Source organism: Acinonyx jubatus, chromosome F2 (assembly GCF_027475565.1).
Source record: "Acinonyx jubatus isolate Ajub_Pintada_27869175 chromosome F2, VMU_Ajub_asm_v1.0, whole genome shotgun sequence".
Classification (NCBI taxonomy): domain Eukaryota; kingdom Metazoa; phylum Chordata; class Mammalia; order Carnivora; family Felidae; genus Acinonyx; species Acinonyx jubatus.
In genome coordinates, this window is record NC_069394.1 from 81,346,374 (window position 1) to 81,364,370 (window position 17,997).

General features: G+C 38.3%; 1 protein-coding gene across 1 annotated transcript in view; it reads left to right on the forward strand.

Moving 5' to 3' along the window:
* The window catches only part of PRKDC (protein kinase, DNA-activated, catalytic subunit), a 206,347-nt gene that overhangs the window by 49,246 nt on the left and 139,104 nt on the right, over window positions 1-17,997 (forward strand). The window contains exons 26-30 of the mRNA XM_027042809.2: window positions 520-627; window positions 3,163-3,389; window positions 11,396-11,490; window positions 13,202-13,301; window positions 14,427-14,560. Coding sequence (XP_026898610.1) covers window positions 520-627; window positions 3,163-3,389; window positions 11,396-11,490; window positions 13,202-13,301; window positions 14,427-14,560 — 664 coding nt within the window. The remainder of the gene's footprint in view (window positions 1-519; window positions 628-3,162; window positions 3,390-11,395; window positions 11,491-13,201; window positions 13,302-14,426; window positions 14,561-17,997) is intronic.

Sequence of the window (17,997 nt, forward strand, 5' to 3'; positions counted from 1 at the left end):
CCAGCTCGAAGTAGTAAAGATTTTACTCCTTCTTTTTTGGCAGGATGGGAGAGGTGCTTTTTTCTCCCGTATCTCTTCTGTGAAATAGGTTTTGAAGTTTGTCTGTGTAGGGCATTGATCTGATTTACTTTTGTCACCACAAGGGTGTGAATCAGGATGTAGGGAGTAACATGATCATTATTTGCTTTGTATCTGAATAATGATAATGTCTCTGATCCAGAATGCCTTGTATGCATGTTTAGGATCAAATAAAGATAAATATTAAAAAAACAACAATATCTGCCTCCATATTAGAAGAACAGTAAGTTTTAATATGCATATTTTTCTCTGCTGGATTCTAGGAAAAAGAGAAAAAGGAGCTAGAAAGAGCATGTTCCTCATTGAATTTTAACAAGAAAACTAATAAAAAACCATAGGAGTATTATCACTTAATTTTTCCTGTCATTTAAACAGAACTCTATCCAATGTAAAATTACTTTAACATGAAGAAAGTAAACTCTAATGGTATTGTTTCTTTAGGTGACGAGGCAACTATATGAGCCACTAGTTATGCAACTGATTCACTGGTTCACTAACAATAAGAAATTTGAAAGTCAGGATACTGTCGCCTTATTAGAAACAATATTGGTGAGTAATGGTTGATTCTTTTCCTGATGTTTGCATTGTCTAGTTATATGTGATCTATGTTTATAGTTTTATTTATTTATTTATTTTGATAGAGAGAGAGAGAATGAGTGAGTGTAGGGGGGGAGGGGAGAGAGAATCCCAAGCAGGCTCTGCACTATCAGTGTGGAGCCTGACATGGGACTTGATCTCATGAACTGTTGAGATCATGACCTGAGCTGAAGTTGGGCGCTTAACCAACTGAGCTACCCAGGCACCCTTACTTGATCTACATTTAGAACTTTAAGAAAAGTTACCTGTCCAAATATCAAAATGTAGCAAATAGTTAGGTCATATTGTCTTTTTTCTTTTGTTTTAGCGAATAGGTGAAATGACATTTTAACAGACAGGATGCTGTAATTATTTACTGAAGTGTTGCTTTTATTTTTTTTAATTTATTTTTTTTTTAAGTTTTTTTTTAATGTTTATTTATTTTTGAGAGAGAGTGAGTAGAGGAGGAGGGGCAGAGAGAGAGGGAAACACAGAATCCAAAGTGGGATCCAGGCTCGGAGCTGTCAGCATATAACCCCACGTGGGGCTCAAACTCATGGACCATGAGATCATGACCCGAGCCAAAGTTGTACGCTTAACCAACTGAGCCACCCAGGCGCCCCTACTGAAGTGTTACTTTTAAATATTTGCAAGCAGTGTGCACATTTTTTTGTTCTGTCCTCTTTTTTTGGAGAATAGTTATAAATTGACAAAGTTCATCTAAATTAAGGCTGTGTGTGTGTGTGTGTGTGTGTGTGTATGTGTGTGTAGAATAGGAGTGAATAAGAATGTGCTTGGACTTTCATTAGAGTTGCAGAACGCTCTTTTTAAAAAAACATCTATAGTACAGTAATTAAGAGTAAAAGCAATTTGTTTGAGCTTATCCAGTTTTCTCCTGCATTCAGATTCAACAAGTGAGGAACCTTAGAAACAGTGGCCATTTCCAACAACTGTCCTGAGATTGTAGAGGTAGAATCATTAGGATTGATCACTGGTTCACTGAGGACAGAAGCAGGGAGGTCAGCTTAAAGCCTTAGTGTCATTCGACACTGATTTTATTACAGTTTTCTGAGTTTTTGCAAATAAGTTTACTTTGATTCCTTTAAATGTCATTTTACTTGATTTTCACCTGTTACTTCATCCCTGATTTGGTCTCGTTGTATACTGACTCTGGAATCAGAAGCCCCAGTTAAATGCATAGCAAGTTTGTCCAAACAGACGTTGTGTGTTCCTTGCACGGGAGCATATTGTGAGGCGGCCTGGGAAGACACGCTGCGCAGAGCAGCAGAACACATGCTCCAGATCCCCCAGGACAGTCCTGATGGTACCGTCCTGATGACAGTCCTGTTGTGTGTGTAATTACAATAGGGCTCTTCCCACTCTTAGAGTTACCCTGTGTGGATGCTGTGTTGTGGTAGTGGAGTTACTGAACATTTTGAATTAGGATAGTGACCTGATGTCTGTGGTTTAATTCCCTACAGTGTCTACCAGAGAATCCTGCCTAGAATAAATACGTTTAGGTAAATTTAACTTGTGGCTTATTTGCAATTCAGATGGATTTATTCTAATGTTTCCATTCTTTCTGAAGTTTCTTTCTTAGTTGTTTCTCTTCCCCTCTTGATCATCGAAGGGGGCTTAAGTAAGGGTTTCAGAAAGAAATCAGATAAGGTCATGATAATGTAAAGTAAGATAGGTGAGAAAAGGAAAGGTAAAGGAGGAAATGTGAAGTTGGTATAGCACTCAAGTGAAAGCATGTCTATAGGTTTCCCGGTAAGAATTGCTAATTCCCTGATATCAGCACATGCATTACTCACCACTGCTCTGAGAAGCAATAAATATCACCTCTTCACATTTCCACAGTTAATTGCTTCTTGAATTCTAATAAGCACTGTAATCAGAGATTTTGCATGTAGCAAATAACTGGGGGTGTTAGGTAGAAGAACTCCCTTATTTCAGTGTTCAATGTAGTTTTTCAAGTTAGATCTTTCCTATACATATCTAAGAGGGAATTATGTCTAGAGGGAAATAAAAATATTCAAATTTCCTTAGCTGTTTTTTTCAGGTATTTAGAGACTATGCCTTTTATGGAGACTGCTTTTACAGAAAGTTATATTTTCAGACCACATCTCCATCTGATTTTTATGTAGCATTACAATTCCCTTGAAACCTAGAGGGATCTTATTTTCTTTAACCTCTGTAAAGCATCACAGATACTGTTATGAGGCAAAGTCAGCAATAAAAACTCTTAGGATGTAGCCTTTGGGTTTCTTCAGGGAAAGGAGAGACTGTTTTGTTGCTACATAATTAAAATATTGTCTCCTTTTTTCATGGATTTATCAGTTTGTTTAAAGGAAAGTGTTTTCATTTCGTCCAAAAGACATTGTTATTAGAGTCTAGATTCTAGACAGATTGGTTTTCTAGTGCTTATTTTTTCTTGAGTAGTGCTCTAAATGAATTTTCACCCAGAGCAGACCAGGGTGTTCAGTTGTTGTATACGTTTTGTTGTAGGATGGAATTGTAGACCCTGTTGACAGTACTTTAAGAGATTTTTGTGGCCGGTGTATTCGTGAATTCCTCAAATGGTCCGTTAAGCAGACAACACCGCAGCAGCAGGAAAAAAGTCCAGTAAACACCAAGTCACTTTTCAAGCGACTGTACAGCTTTGCACTTCACCCCAATGCTTTCAAGAGGCTAGGAGCATCACTGGCCTTTAATAATATCTACAGAGAATTCAGGTAAGTAAGCCATGTGACAGGGAAGAGTATAAAAAAGTTCTTTAAATTTTTAGTAGTGATTTTGAAAAGTGACTGGTGTTTATGTATCAATGTATTCATATATCAAACATTTAGTTAATTATGTGTCAGATGCTGTGCTGTTTTCTGGGGATTAAAAAATGAATTGAAATGCAGTTTGCATTCAGGAAGCTCAGAAACTACTGAGAAATACATACAAATACATACATACAGCAATACGTACATACAGAAACACATGCAAACAGCAGTCTTGTAAATGCAAAAGAAGACAATCCAGGGTCTTTTGGAGCACAGAAGAGGAGTATCTAATCCAACTTGAGTAGCTTAAAGAAGTCTTCCTATAGCATTTATACTTAGATGAAACTTAAAGGATAAATGGGAATCAGCCAGAGCATTTCATATCAAAGGGATGGGGTAGAGAGAAGAAATAGGGTGGTATATAAGGAGATGAAGACATTTTATATTTCTCAACTGTGGAGTTTGAAGTTTGGAAGGGAATATAGTGAGACTGGCCAGGAGCCTTGGTTTGTAGAGTTAAAAAACGTAGGTCACTTCTAGTGACAACAAGTCCTTGGAGCAGAGAGCTGCATGGTTAAATTTCCTTCTAAAATTCACCTGCCCATAGCTATATGGAGAGTGGATCTAAGTGACATAAAATGGGGCCAGGACACCAGAGAAGGGGATGTTTTAAGAAGTCCAAGAAAAAGATCATTCGTCCCTGACCTAAGGTTGTAGTAGCGTTTATTCATTCATCTATTATTACTTACTAAGAATATTGTATGCTAGTGATGTAAAGACATAGCTAGTGATATGCTATGCTAGTGATATAAAGACATAGCCATTCATGAGGGTTGCATTTGAAAAAAGAGGTAGATAATAATTAATCACATAATTATAAACTTGTTGCTGAAGTCAGTTCTTTTAAGTAGTGGTAGATGATTACTACATAATCTTATAATGAAGAACCTAGCTTTGTTTGGTCCAGATTGCTTCTCTCAGGAAATGGCAGTTAAGATACGAGGGAAGCAATTGTAAAAATAAGATAGATGATAGAGGTGGAGACATGATGGATATAGATGGATGAATAGGAATCTCTGTTTGTGTTTATGTGCACATGCACACTTATATGAAAATTGACTAGAGTTTGAAGCCACTAGGTGATTTTTATCATTTTAAACTGTGAAGTCTATAGGTACAGAAGAGCGTTTAAAAATAAGTGTGAATCTATCACTATTTTCAGACGACATGATACTCTATATAGAAAACCCTAAAGACCACCAAAAAACTATTAGAGCTAATAAATTAATTCAGTAAAGTTGCAGGATACAAAATTGATATACAAAAATCTGTTGCATTTCTATACTTCAGTAACCACTTACCAGGAAGTGAAATTAAGAAAACAATCCCGTTTATAATTGCATCAAAAAGAGTAAAATACCTAGGCATAAATTTAACCAAGGAAATGTAAGACCACAGAAAACCGTAAGACGTTGGTGGCAGCAACTGAAGAACACACAAATAAATGGAAAGATATAGCATGTTCATGGATTGGAAGGATTTATATTGTTAAAATGTTCATACTCCCCAAAGCAATCAATATTTAGTGCAATCCCTATCAAAATTCTAGTGTCATTTTTCACAGAAACCAAACAAATGATCCTAAAATTTGTGTGGAACCACAAAATACATTGAGGAGCCAAAGCACTCTTGAGAAAAAACAAAGCTGGAGGCGTCATGCTGCCTGGTTTCAGACTATACTACAAAAGCTGTAGTAATCAAAGCAGTGTGGTATTGGCATAAAACAGAAAGATCAATGCAACAGAATAGAGAGCCTAGAAATAAACACAGGTAATCATGGTCAATTAATTTTGACACAGGAGCCACGAATAAACAGTGGGAAAAGGAGAGTCTCTTCAGTATATGTTGGTGTTGGGGAAACAGGACAACTGCATGCAAAAGAATGAAACTAGACTGTTATCTTACACCATACACAAAAATTAACTCAAAATGGATTAAAGACTTGAATGTAAGACCTGAAACCATAAAATTCCTGGAAGAAAACATAGGTGGGTAAGCTGTTTGACGCCAGTTTTGGCTCTGACTCCAAAAGCAAATGCAACAAGTGCAAAAATAAACATGTGGGACTACATCAAGTAAGCTCTTGACAGGAAACCATCAATAAAATTAAAAGGCAACAAAATGTGCTCCGTATCACTAATCATCAGGGAATGCAAATTAAAACCACAATGAGATATCACTTTACACCTGTTAAAATGGCTACTATGAAAAAGACAAGTAACAAGTGTTAGGAAGGATGTAGAGAAAGGGGAACTCTTGTGCGCTGCTGGTAGGAATGTAAATTAGCATAACGACTATGGAAAACAGTATGGAGGTTCCTCAATAAGAATAGAAGTACCATATGATCCAACAATTCCACTTTTGGGTATTTATCCAAAGGAAATGAAACACAAATTCAAAAAGATATATGCACTCCTATGATTATTGCAGCATTATTTAAATTAGCTGAGATATGAAAACAGCCTAAGTGACCAACATGGATGAATGGATAAAGAAAATGTGGTAAATGGATATGATGGAGTATTATTCAACCATAAAGAAGAATGAATTCTTGCCATCTGCGAAAACATGGATGGACCTTGAGGGCATTATGTTAAGTGAAATAAGTCAGACAGAGAAAGACAAATACCATATGATCTTACTTATTTGTAAAATCTAAAAAAAAAAAGGACAAGCTCATGCAGTTGGTGGTTGCCACAGGCCAGGAAGAGGGGTAGGCAAAATGGATGATAGAGGTCAAAAGGTACAAACTTCAGTTATAGAGGCATACCTCATTTTATTGTGCTTTGTTTTATTGCTCTTTACAGATACTGCATTTTTTAGAAATTGAGTTTAACTATTGGCTCTATTTTTCCAACAACATTTATTTATTTTGTGTCTCTAAGTCATGTTTTAGAAATTCTCATGTTATTCAAACTTTTTCATTTTTCCTGTATTTGGCATGGTGATCTCTGATTGATGATCTTTGATGTAACTATTGTAATTGTTTTGGGGTGGCAAGAACTGCCATATGAGACAACTTAATTGATAAAGTTGTCTGTGTTCTGACAGCTTCACCAACTGGCTGTTCCCCCATTTCTCTCCCCCTCCTTGGGCCTCTGTATTCCCTGTGACACAACAATATTGAAATTAGGCCACTTAATAACTCTATAATGGCCTCTAAGTGTTCAAGTGAAAGGAAGAGTTGCATGTCCCTTGATTTAACTCAAAAGTTAGAAATCATTAAGCCTAGTGAGGAAGGCCTATCAAAAGTCAAGATAGGCTGACAGCTAGGCCTCTTATACCTGTTAGACAAGTAGTGAATGCCAAGGAAATGTTCTTGAAGGAAATTAAAGCTGCCACTTCTGTGAACACTTGGATGATAAGAAAGTGAACCCAGGTTATTGCTGATATGGAGAAGGTTTAGTGGTCTGGATAGAAGATCAAACCAGCCACAAAACTCCCTTAAGCCAAAACCTAATCCAGAGCAAGGCACACTCTCTTCAGTTCTGTGAAGGCTAAGAGAGGTGAGGAAGCTACAGAAGAAAAGTCTAAGCTAGCAGAACGTTTGTGAGGTTTAAGGAAAGAAGCCATCTTCATAACATTGAAGTGCCAGATGAAGCAGCAAGTGCTGATAAGTTATCCAGAAGATCTGGCTAAGATAATGAAGATGCCCACGCTAAACAACAGATTTTCAATGAAGATGAAACAGCCTTCTATTGGAAGAAGGTGCCATCTAGGACTTCTGTAGCTAGAGAGGAGTCAATGCCTGGCTTCAAACAACAGGCTGACTCTCCTGTTAGGGGCTAACCTAGCTGGTGACTAAGTTAGAGCCAGTGCTGATTTACCATTCCAAAAATCATAGGGCCTTGCAGAGTTAGGCTAAATCTACTCTTACCTGTGCTCTCTAAATAGAACAGCAAAACCTGGATGCCAACACATCTGTTCACAATCTGGCTATTGAATGTTTCAAGTCCACTGTTGAGACCTACTGCCCAGAAACAGATTCCTTTCAAAATATTACTGCTCAGTGACCATGCACCTGGTCACCCAAGAGCTCTGATGGAGAGGCACCATGAGATTATATGTTTTCATGACAGCCACACAATATCCATTCTGCAGTTAATGGATCAAAGAGTAATTTTGACTTTCAAGTCTTTTTTTTTTTTTTTTTAATAAGCTTTATGCCCAGTGTGGGGCTTGAACTCACAACCCTGAGATCAAGAGTCACATGCTCCATTGAGCCAGCCAGGTGTCCTGACTTTTTATTTAAGAAATATATTTCATAAGGCTATAGATGTCTTAGAGAGTGATTTGTCTGATGAATCTGGGCAAAGTAAATTGAAAGCCTGGAAAGAATTCACTGTATTAGTGAATTTGCATTGCTTTATTAAGAACATTCGCAATTCTTGGGAAGAGGTGAAAATATCAACACTCATAGGAGTTTGGAAAAAGTTGGTTCCAGCCCTCATGGATGAGTTTGAGGGGTTCAGGACTTCACTGGAAGAAGTAACTGGATGTGATAGAAATAGCAAGAGAACTAGAATTAGAAGTGGAGCCAGAAGATGTGACTGAATTGTTGCAATCTCATGATCAAACTTGAATGGATGAGGAGTTGCATCTTAGGGATGAGCACAGAAAGTGGTTTCTTGAGATGGAATCTCTTCCTGGTGAAGATGCTGTGAAGATTGTTGAAATGACAACAAAGGATTTAGAATATTACATACACTTAGTTGATAAAATAACAGGCTTTGAGAGGATTGGTTCCAGTTTTGAAAGAGGTCCAACTACCTCTTTCAAACAGCATCACATGCTACAGAGAAATTGTGTCTGAAATGAAGAGTTAATCAATGCAGCAAACTTCATTGTTGTCTTATGTGAAGAAATTGTCATAGTCACCCAGCCATGAGCAGCCGTGACCATGACCCTGACTGTAGCAGTCAACACTGAGACAAGACCCTCTACCAGCAAAGTAATTATGACTTGCTGAAAACTCAGAAGATGGTTAGCATTTTTTAGCAATAAAGTATTTTTAATTAAGTTATGTACAATTTTTTAGACACAACACTATTGTGCTCTTAATATATAGTACAGTATGAACATAACTTCATATGCCCTGGTGAACCAAAAAATTCACTTTACTCCCTTTATTGAGATCATTGCTTTCTTTTGGTTGCCTGGAATCAAACTCATAATACCTGTGAGGTGCCATACTGTAGAGTATGGTGACCATAGTTAATGATACTGTATTGCATATTTCAAAGTTGCTAGGAGAGTAGATTTTAAATGTGCACGTCACAAGGAAAAAGACTTTGTATGTTATGGATGTTAACTAGACTTACTGTGGTGATCATATTGTAATATACACAAATCTGGAGTCATTATGTTGTGCTCCTAGAAGTAATATAATGTTGTATGTCAGTTATGCCTTACTTAAAAAAACTGTGTAAGTTTGTTGAATAATAATAAAGCAAGTTCTTGTATACTCCTACCTAGGTTAAGAAATAGAGTATTTTCAGAATTTTATACCCTGCTCTGCACTGAACTAATCATTCTTCCTTTATATTACTTATTCCCCTTTCTTTTTTGTTTCATTTTGTGTGTATGTGCCCTAACGGATATACTCTTGCATTTTGAAAAGCTGTGAAGGTCAGTGTTTTCATTGTTAGGTGAAGTATCCTGGGATAATCCGCTCCGTGGAGACTAGTTGGCTGTAGCTCCATGAGAGGTTACAGGAGCCCATTCCAAGGAAACAGAGTGACAAGGTTCATGTCAGTTTTAGAAAGCACAGCTCTCCCGAATGGTGTGAAGTAGACCGCTAGCTGACATCAGGGAGAAATATCGTCTGAGGGTGTGGACTGCCCTTGAATTGCAGCATCTCACTTCCCAGGAGTCCATCCCCCATATGTCAGGAGCATGTCAAAGCAAAATTCTCTTGTGGGATAAATGAGCACTGTCAGCTGATCCAGGCTGAAATTGGACAGAAGAACTTCACCTGATCATGGCAGGCCAGGTTAAGAGTGGAATTTGGGCCATATTCCTTCCAGGTTGAAAACCCATAGGGGCACCTGGGTGGCTCAGTCAGTGAAGCGTCCGACTTCAGCTCAGGTCGTGATCGCGCGGTTTGTGAGTTTGAGCCCCGCACCGGGTTCTGTGCCGACAGCTCGGAGCCTGGAGCCTGCTTCAGATTCTGTGTCTCCCCCTCTCTCTGCCCCTTTCCTGCTCATGCTCTGTGTCTCTCTGTCTCTCAATAATAAATAAATGTTAAAAAAAAAATTAAAAAAAAAAAAAGAAAAACCCAGAATAATGGTGTTTTGGTGGAGATGGCCGTTAACCAGTCTCTTTCTTGGGTCTCATGTCTGAATCAACTTGTGTCTCCTCTTGAATATCCCCTTTACTTCTTTCCTGTGTTTGATCTTTTGTTTTCTTTTCCTCTGTTGTCTTCTTTTTTGGATATTCTCATTTGTTGGATCACATTCCAAGAGGCTTTTTGAGAGAGGTACATGAGAGACAAATTTTTTGAGACCTTGCATGTTGAGTAATATAAAAACAAGTTCTGTCTCCTTTCTGCATGCTGGTAAACCGTTTTGCACACCTTTCTTTGGAAGCACAGTTCTGAGTCATCATTTTGTCATGCCATTTCTCTACTTACCTACTTTTACCTCGTGTTGATACCTAAGATCAAAGCTATTGAACTCAGCCCGGCCTTCCAAGACCTCCCCAACTTTTTCAGTGTCATCCCCAAACTGCTGTTCCAAATGAACCTCTTTACTTACAGTTCTGCTCATTTGCTTGCTGTTTCCTGTGTTTTCCATCTTGCTTCCACGTCTTTGCCCCATAGCATACATTTATTGGTACTGTCCTTTATTTTCAGTGTCAGGTCTGGGTGTGCGACACTGGGGGAGATGTGGAGCTTGTAGAGTTCTGACGGGCCCTGCCCCTCCTAGGATTCAAACTTAAAAAAAAGAAAGAAAGAAAGAAAGAAAGAAAGAAAGAAAGAAAGAAAGAAAGAAAGAAAGAAAGGAAGGAAGAAAAAAGGAGGGAGGGAGGGAGAGAGAGAGAGAGAGAGAGAGAAAGAAAGAAAGAAAGAAAGAAAGAAAGAAAGAAAGAAAGAAAGAAAGAAATGAGTTCAGTACTCCTGCCAAACCAAACACCAGTTAGTAATTCTTACTGTAAGGGTTCCATCTTCTAGCACCTCGCTCCAGTTCGTTTGCTCCAGGATCGTGCTTCTTCCCAGTGGGCGGTACAGTGACCCAGCACTTCATCACACAAGTAGAACTTGCAATTCATACTTTTCTCTGAACTCCTCTAAGATTTAGTGCCTAGCCCTGTCACTTGATACTGAATCATTTACTGTCCTGTGTTATTAAGGGACAAAATTTCCAGGGAGAGATCCGGCCTCTGCCTTTCACCCGCCCATGAGTTTACCTTTTATAAGAAGATGGTCCACAGACACTGTTGACTGAATTAATTATTTCCATTTGCCTGACGTGGTTCTAAAAGGCTTAGTGTTTACTGTTGATGTTAACTTACTTTTGGGTTGGATGAGAGCTTTTGAAATTCTTTGATTTTGCAAGAATGTGGATATGGTATGAGATCTTCTTTTCTATTAATTTTAATGAGGTGTGTGGAAGTGTGGTCAGAACAGTGGTTCCAAGGTTATGTGCTATGAGCAGTTCCACAGATGGAAGGGTACTTGTATGCAGAGAAAAAGCCAGTACCGCGTCTTTTGGTTTATGTAGTTTTTGATCTGCTCTTGAGGAAGTTTTCTTCTTTGAAAAGCATTTGTTGTCACAGGTTTTAAAACATTGGAGCCATTTTTTAAAGACAAATTTAATTTGTGTATTTTTTTGATAACACTTTTTTCCTTTGTCACTTCTGCTTTATTGTTTTTCCTAGAATATTGAAGTTCAGTACTCTTTATTTTACAGGGAAGAAGAATCTCTAGTAGAACAGTTTGTGTTCGAAGCATTGGTTATATATCTGGAAAGTCTGGCCTTAGCACACACAGATGAGAAATCCTTAGGTAGGTCTTACCTGAGCTTTTTGTTTGCATGCCACTTGTTAGCCTGACAAGTTTTCAAGAGCTTTTCCATTCAGGAGTTAAGCCTCAGGTAGTTCTTCATAAGATGATGCTTTTTTTCCTCCCGTCTCCTCATTTAGGATGATAAGTGTGAAGGGGGGATATGCCCCTCCAGTACCTCTAATGCAGTTTGTGTAAGTCTTCAATGCTCACCGCCTCTAAGACTCACCTTGTGCCCTTGGTGGCCACTGAGCTTCACCCCTGGCTGGTCAGAGTTCCCACCCAGGGCAGGTGGGACAGTTTTATTGGGCAGCTCCAACGAAGCCAACCAGTTACTATGATGACACAAAATGTGAGAATATACGATTGCACCATGTAAAGAAAGCTGGTTGTAATAGCCACTGAAAAGGGGAATATAGATCCCATTACAAGAATGTGATAAAGCTATTTCTACCATAATTAAGAAATAATGTAAATAGTCAGAAATAGACTTACTATGAGAGTAATAGATGGTCGTTTTTACAATTATATTCTGTCCTGTAGTCAGTATGAGTATTGTGGAATTTCTGGGCTGGAAGGCTTCTTAGACATCTTACCAGAGAACGTAAGTGACTGCTGTAGCTTACATAGCTGTGTGTGACAGAACTTCTCTTTGACTTACTCAGATTTTATTTTCTGTTGTTTTCTGTTTTTTTGAAAGACAGGTTGAGCTCTATTATCCTTCATGTTGATAGCCTGCTATGGGTAAAAATGCTTAAAATTTGGCCCTTGCGATCAAAGAGCTTAAAATTGCTCTGTTTATCTTGACATCTTATATAGGTGTATTTGTCAACAAGTGAAACTTGACTCTTAAAAATCACTGCCATGTTTTCAAAGCATAGAAAGAAAACCTTTTCTTAGTAATAGAACTCAGGTTGGGTAAGGCTCCTTTCCTAAATAACCCAAGATGTTTGTGAATGGTTTTACTCATTTGCTTTGATTCTCCTTCAGCGCCTGTATTATTAAGCTATAATACAAGTGGGTTTTTTTTTTTTTATTTAAAAAAAAATTTTTTTTAATGTTTACTTTTGAGGGAGAGAGTGTGAGTGGGGGAGGGTCAGAGAGAGAGGGAGAGACAGAATCCAAAGCAGTCTCCAGGCTCTGAGCTGTCAGCACAGAGCCCGACACGGGGCTCGAACCCACGTGAGATCATGACCTGAGCCGAAGCCGGATGCCTAACCAACTGAGCCACCCAGGTGCCCCTAAGCTATAATATGGTTTAACCTACATACAAAGAAGGCAAGGTCAAGGAATTTATAACCCCTAAATAATAGCCTTAAGTTGAGGTACACAGGATCTGGCCTGGCATGCGGATTTTGTAATGCCTGTACAGTCCTCCACCTCAGATCCATTATGTGAGTCTGTGCTTTGACTGGCTGAGGGCTGCTGGAACAGTTTCTTAGTAGGTACAGTGTTGCTGTGTGTGAGTGTGTTTGTGTGTTTGTGCATGTGCACTATACTCTCCTGCAGTCTTAAATGTGGGTTTCAGTTTTGTTTTGGGACAGTGTAAGTTGTTTATTTAAATTTTGTTTTCTGAGGGATGAAACGATATTAACTCTATTGTAAAATTACCTTTTTAGTTAAAAAATTAGGTCGATAAATGTATAATACCAATTTATTAACAATAACCAGCTATATAACTCCTTTGGAAATCTATTTTTATACTCGAGAACAGGTACAATTCAGCAGTGTTGTGATGCCATTGATCACCTGAGGCGTATCATTGAAAAGAAGCATGTATCTTTAAACAAAGTTAAAAAAAGACGTAGGCCACGGTAGGTGATATTGCTTCCTTTTTAAATTTTTTTTCCAGCGTAAAACTAATTGTCAGTTAACGAAAGAAAATCTGGAAGGAATGTGTGGAAGCATAGAGAATTTAAGGAATGTGGAAATGTGGAATGTGTGGAAATAGGCGTAGTCAATTTCTAGGACACTAAAAACTTTGTGTTTGAAAATGCTTGGTTTAAGGTATAAACTTGTAACTGAAACATTTATTTTGAGTACAGATTTGGTGTGGAATTAACTTGACTAGAAAATGCATGAACTATTGTAGAGTAAATTTGAAATGTAAGAACTGAAATATTGAAATGGTAGCATTTTAACAGTCATGGAAATTTAGAATTATGAAATGAAGCTACCTAAAGCTAAGACTGGCTTATTAACCAGTGGTAGCCAGTCTTCTCTCTTTCCATTCTAGCAAGGTCTCCCATCAGGATGGGATGTGCCATGCATCAGCCCCTCTAGATCTGTGGATCTGTGCGGGGTGTCTGGGATGTCCGCTGGCTGCTACCACTGTGTAGAAGTATTGGCACATGTAAATTGGATATTAGTATTTCCTCTGTTGTTTTAAAATTGATTCTTTCAGATCCTGTTGTTAACTTTTGACCTCTCTAGATCATTGGTTCTCAATCTGAAGCAGTGATCAGAATTACTTGAATGTTTTGTTAAAACACAAGTTGCTGGGCCCTGGCCCCAGAATCTTCCAGCAGGTCCGGAACAGGGCCAGTAATTTGCATTTCTGCCAAGTTTACAGATATATTGATGCAGCCAGGTCAGGGGCCACAATTTGAGACGCACTACTTTAGGTCTCAGATCCCCTTTTGTTTTAAGGTACAATTGAAAAGGAAACATGAAAATATTGGTGCTGTTGTTTTAAGAAATGTTTTTTAAATTTTTTCCTCAAAAAAAATTGAAGGTAAGCAGCATTTAGGACCTATTTAACCTGTGCCATTTTGATTGTATGCTAATGATAATACATTAAAAATAAATTGAATGCCTTTTGATGAGGTTTCTACATGTATTAGTATGGCAAAATTGAGTTTATGATTTCTAGATTCTTGGGTTAGCTAAATGCTAAATGTTGGGGCGTGCATTAAATATAGTGTGTCGTCTCCACATAGAGGATTTCCACCCGCGGCATCATTGTGTTTACTAGATGTGGTCCACTGGCTGTTAGCCCACTGTGGGAGGCCCCAGACGGAATGTCGACACAAATCCATAGAACTGTTTTATAAATTCGTTCCTTTACTGCCAGGTATTGTGATCTTTAAGTCTTATAAATTACGGGTTTTGCTTTTAGCAGTAGTTTAGAGATGTGTACTTATTTAAAATGTAAGCTTTCCGTTATTCAGATGAAAGTAACAAATGTTCCTAATAAAAAGATAAGTATGTTCAATAACCATTATGGATCGTTTGCATGGCAAAGGGTAAACTATGGGCTGTACGTTTCACAAAGATTTACAGAAAGAAAGAAAAAAATGCTAATTTGATGTCAAATGATACAAAGGAAATAAATTTAGAATATCCCAGTATCTTTTTTATTCTACTACATTTTTGCTTTTCTATCTCATTTAAAAGAAATGAAGAAGAGTTGGATAACCATTGCGGTTGTCAACATGATATTCAGTTAAGATTTAGAAATTTTATTTATAGTTAATGAAATACTGCAATGCTTTTATTTCACCATGTGATTAATGAGAAATTGTTAGACTCCTAAATCTGAATGATCTCAGATTACTGTGAGATTAAAGGAAAGCAATGAGCTTGTGCTTATTAAATAACTATTACACTCAGTCATTAAATTGTACTTATAGTCTTGAAATAATTACTAAATTTCTTAGGAATAAATGTATTGTTCTGTTTTCTCCAGTAAGTCCAAACCGAGGTTTGGGAGCGTGGGTGTAGGGAAGCTGTGCCTCAGGACAGACCCAGGCCCTGGCTTCCCCCTGTAGAGTGCACTGTGCACGAGTCCAGAACCAAGATGTGCTATGGTGTGTGTGTCTGGATAAGAAAAGAGATCGCGCACTACAAGTCATGAGAAAGAGCCGGTCTTTTTAGAAAATGGGGTAGAGTACTACTTTGGGGCTTTTTCCTCATGGAAGAAGAGGTGAAAATTACTTGGTATAGTTCTAAAACTTAGAAGATTATACATTTTTTATACTATGGAATATATTATGTTGTATACTATAGATTTATGTAGCATATATTACAATTCTCTTTGTACTACATATACTATTTGGTATACAAACATGTAGTATATATTTGCTTATTGCCTCTAGTTAACAAAGTTAGTTTCTTTTTTTTTTTAAGTTTATTTTGAGAGAGAGAGAGAGAGAGAGAGCATGACTAGAGGAGGGGCAGAGAGAGAGGGAGAGAGAGAATCCCAAGCAGGCTCCATGCTATCAGTGCAGATCCTGATGTGGGGCTTGAACTCACAAACTGCAAGATCTTGACCTGAACCGAAACCAAGAGTTGGCCACCCAGGTGCCCCTGCAAAGTTAGTTTTCTTACGTTGTCATTGTCACAGCAGTCCTGTAAAGTCCATGAAGATTGGATGAGGTGGAGGGGTGGGGCATGTTTTCCTTATTTTTAAAGGAAACTTCGGCCCAGATATTATGTCAGTGGAACTAGTTGGCAGACCCGTCCTCCCTCCAGGTTGGGTCTCTGGCTCTCCTGTAGCCCACACGATTTCCAGTGACATCAGCTTGACTGATCCCATACATTTCTGTTGTTCTTAACTGCCTACAACAGGGACCTCACATATTTTCACTGAAGTAAGTGGAGCTCTGCCTCTCAGAATTGTTTCCGTTACACAAAGCATGCCAAGTAGTAGGTGAACCTTGGCCTATTGCTGACATATACTTTGCATAAAAGGGATGAGCATTCCTTGGCTTATCTCCTCTGTGCCCTCCAGTTGTGCTTCCACCTCTCTCTCTGCCATATTTAACTCCTAGTGGTGTTTTGGGTTTTTGTGAAGGTTTTTTAAAATTCCAGTTAGTTAACATACAGTGTTGTATTAGTTTCAGGTGAATAATATAGGGATTTAACACTTCCATATATTACCTGGTGCTCAGCAAGCCAAGTATACTCCTTACCCGCCACCTGTTTAACTGATCCTCCCTCCCCACTTCTGTCTGGTAACCATCAGTTTGTTCTCTGTAGTTAAGAGTCTGTTTCTTGGTTTGCTTCTCTTTTTTTCTCCCCTGTGTTTATTTGTTTTGTTTCTTAAATTCGACACTTGAGGGAGATCATATGGTATTTATCTTTCTCTGACTTACTTCACTTGGCATAGTAGTCTCTAGCTGTGTCCATCTCATTGTAAATGGCAAGATTTCATTCTTTTTTGTGACTGAATAATATTGATACCACATCGCTTGCTTATCCATTCATCAACCAGTGGACACTTGGGCTGCTTCCATATCTTGGCTGTTGTCAGTAAAGCCGCCTCCGGTGATTTTTAAGGGACAGTGTTAAGTGTCTCTTTATTGATTGATTGGTTGGTTGATTGACTGAGAGAGCGATGCAGTGGGGGCGGAGCAGAGGGAGAGAGAGAATCTCAAGCAGGCTTCACACTCAGTGTGGAGCCCGATGCGGGGCTTGATCCCATGACCGTCAGATCACGCATGATCTGAGACAAAATCAAGAGTCAGCTGAGCCACTCTTTAGTGCCCTACAGGAGTACACTGTCACCAGGTGTGCTAGGTAATGACATGTGCAGGCATGTCCCTATGACATGTGTCAGGGGCTTCTGACTTCTGATGTTCATGTTGGATGGAAAGCCAGGGTCACAGCAGCTATAGTTTTGAGGAGGAGACTGAGGAGGCAGGGATCTGGGACAATTCCCAGCAGTCAGAATATGCTTTCCCAGGCCCATCCGTTCTCTGTGTTCCCTTGTCCTCTCCTTTCTCTATGCCTGCCTGTCTTTCTCTGTCCTTCCTGTACTTTCTCTTCTATGACTCTTAGCTAGCGTGTGAGAGAGAACTTAAATATTATTTTTACCCATTATTAGTTTTATTTTCTTTGTCAGTTTTTAGTGAAAATAATGGAAAGTTTGATGTTTCTGTCTAAAACAAACCCTGAAAACATGATATTGAATCTTTGCTTATATAGCTAATAGGTATTTTTTTTAACACAATAGGGAAACTGTTTCTTACTACATCAGAAATACTTTATTGTTTTGCATTCTTCTTTAACTTCATTAGAATCAGGATGATTTGACCTTTTGAGAGTCCCTGATTTCAGAGCATGCAAAATAAAATTTAATGTTTTTTCATTTTCAGTTTAGAAAATGATTGATACCTGAAAGAAAAGATGTCTTTTAAAACAAATAATTTGAGTCTTATATTTAGCAAAAACTGCCCTTACTGTGTGATATTATAAGCACTTTTTCAAATATTAACTACTTCATTAATCTTTGAAGGAACCTCAAAGGTAAATATTGTTAAGATGAGAAAACCGAGACACAAGAGAGGCAAGGTCCACACAGCCAGGAAGTAGGATAGGAACTTGAGAGTGGCAGTGCTCTTTTTGTGTTTGTTCTTTAAATTACTCCTGAGAAAAGGGACAATAGTTTTCAAGAAAAAAGGCAAGGGAAAGGATAGGACATTTATAGCTGTGCAAATGGTATCCAGCCATTTTTATAATGTTTAAAGTAACTGAAGAGAATGGCTTTGGTGGAAAGACCTTGGCAGT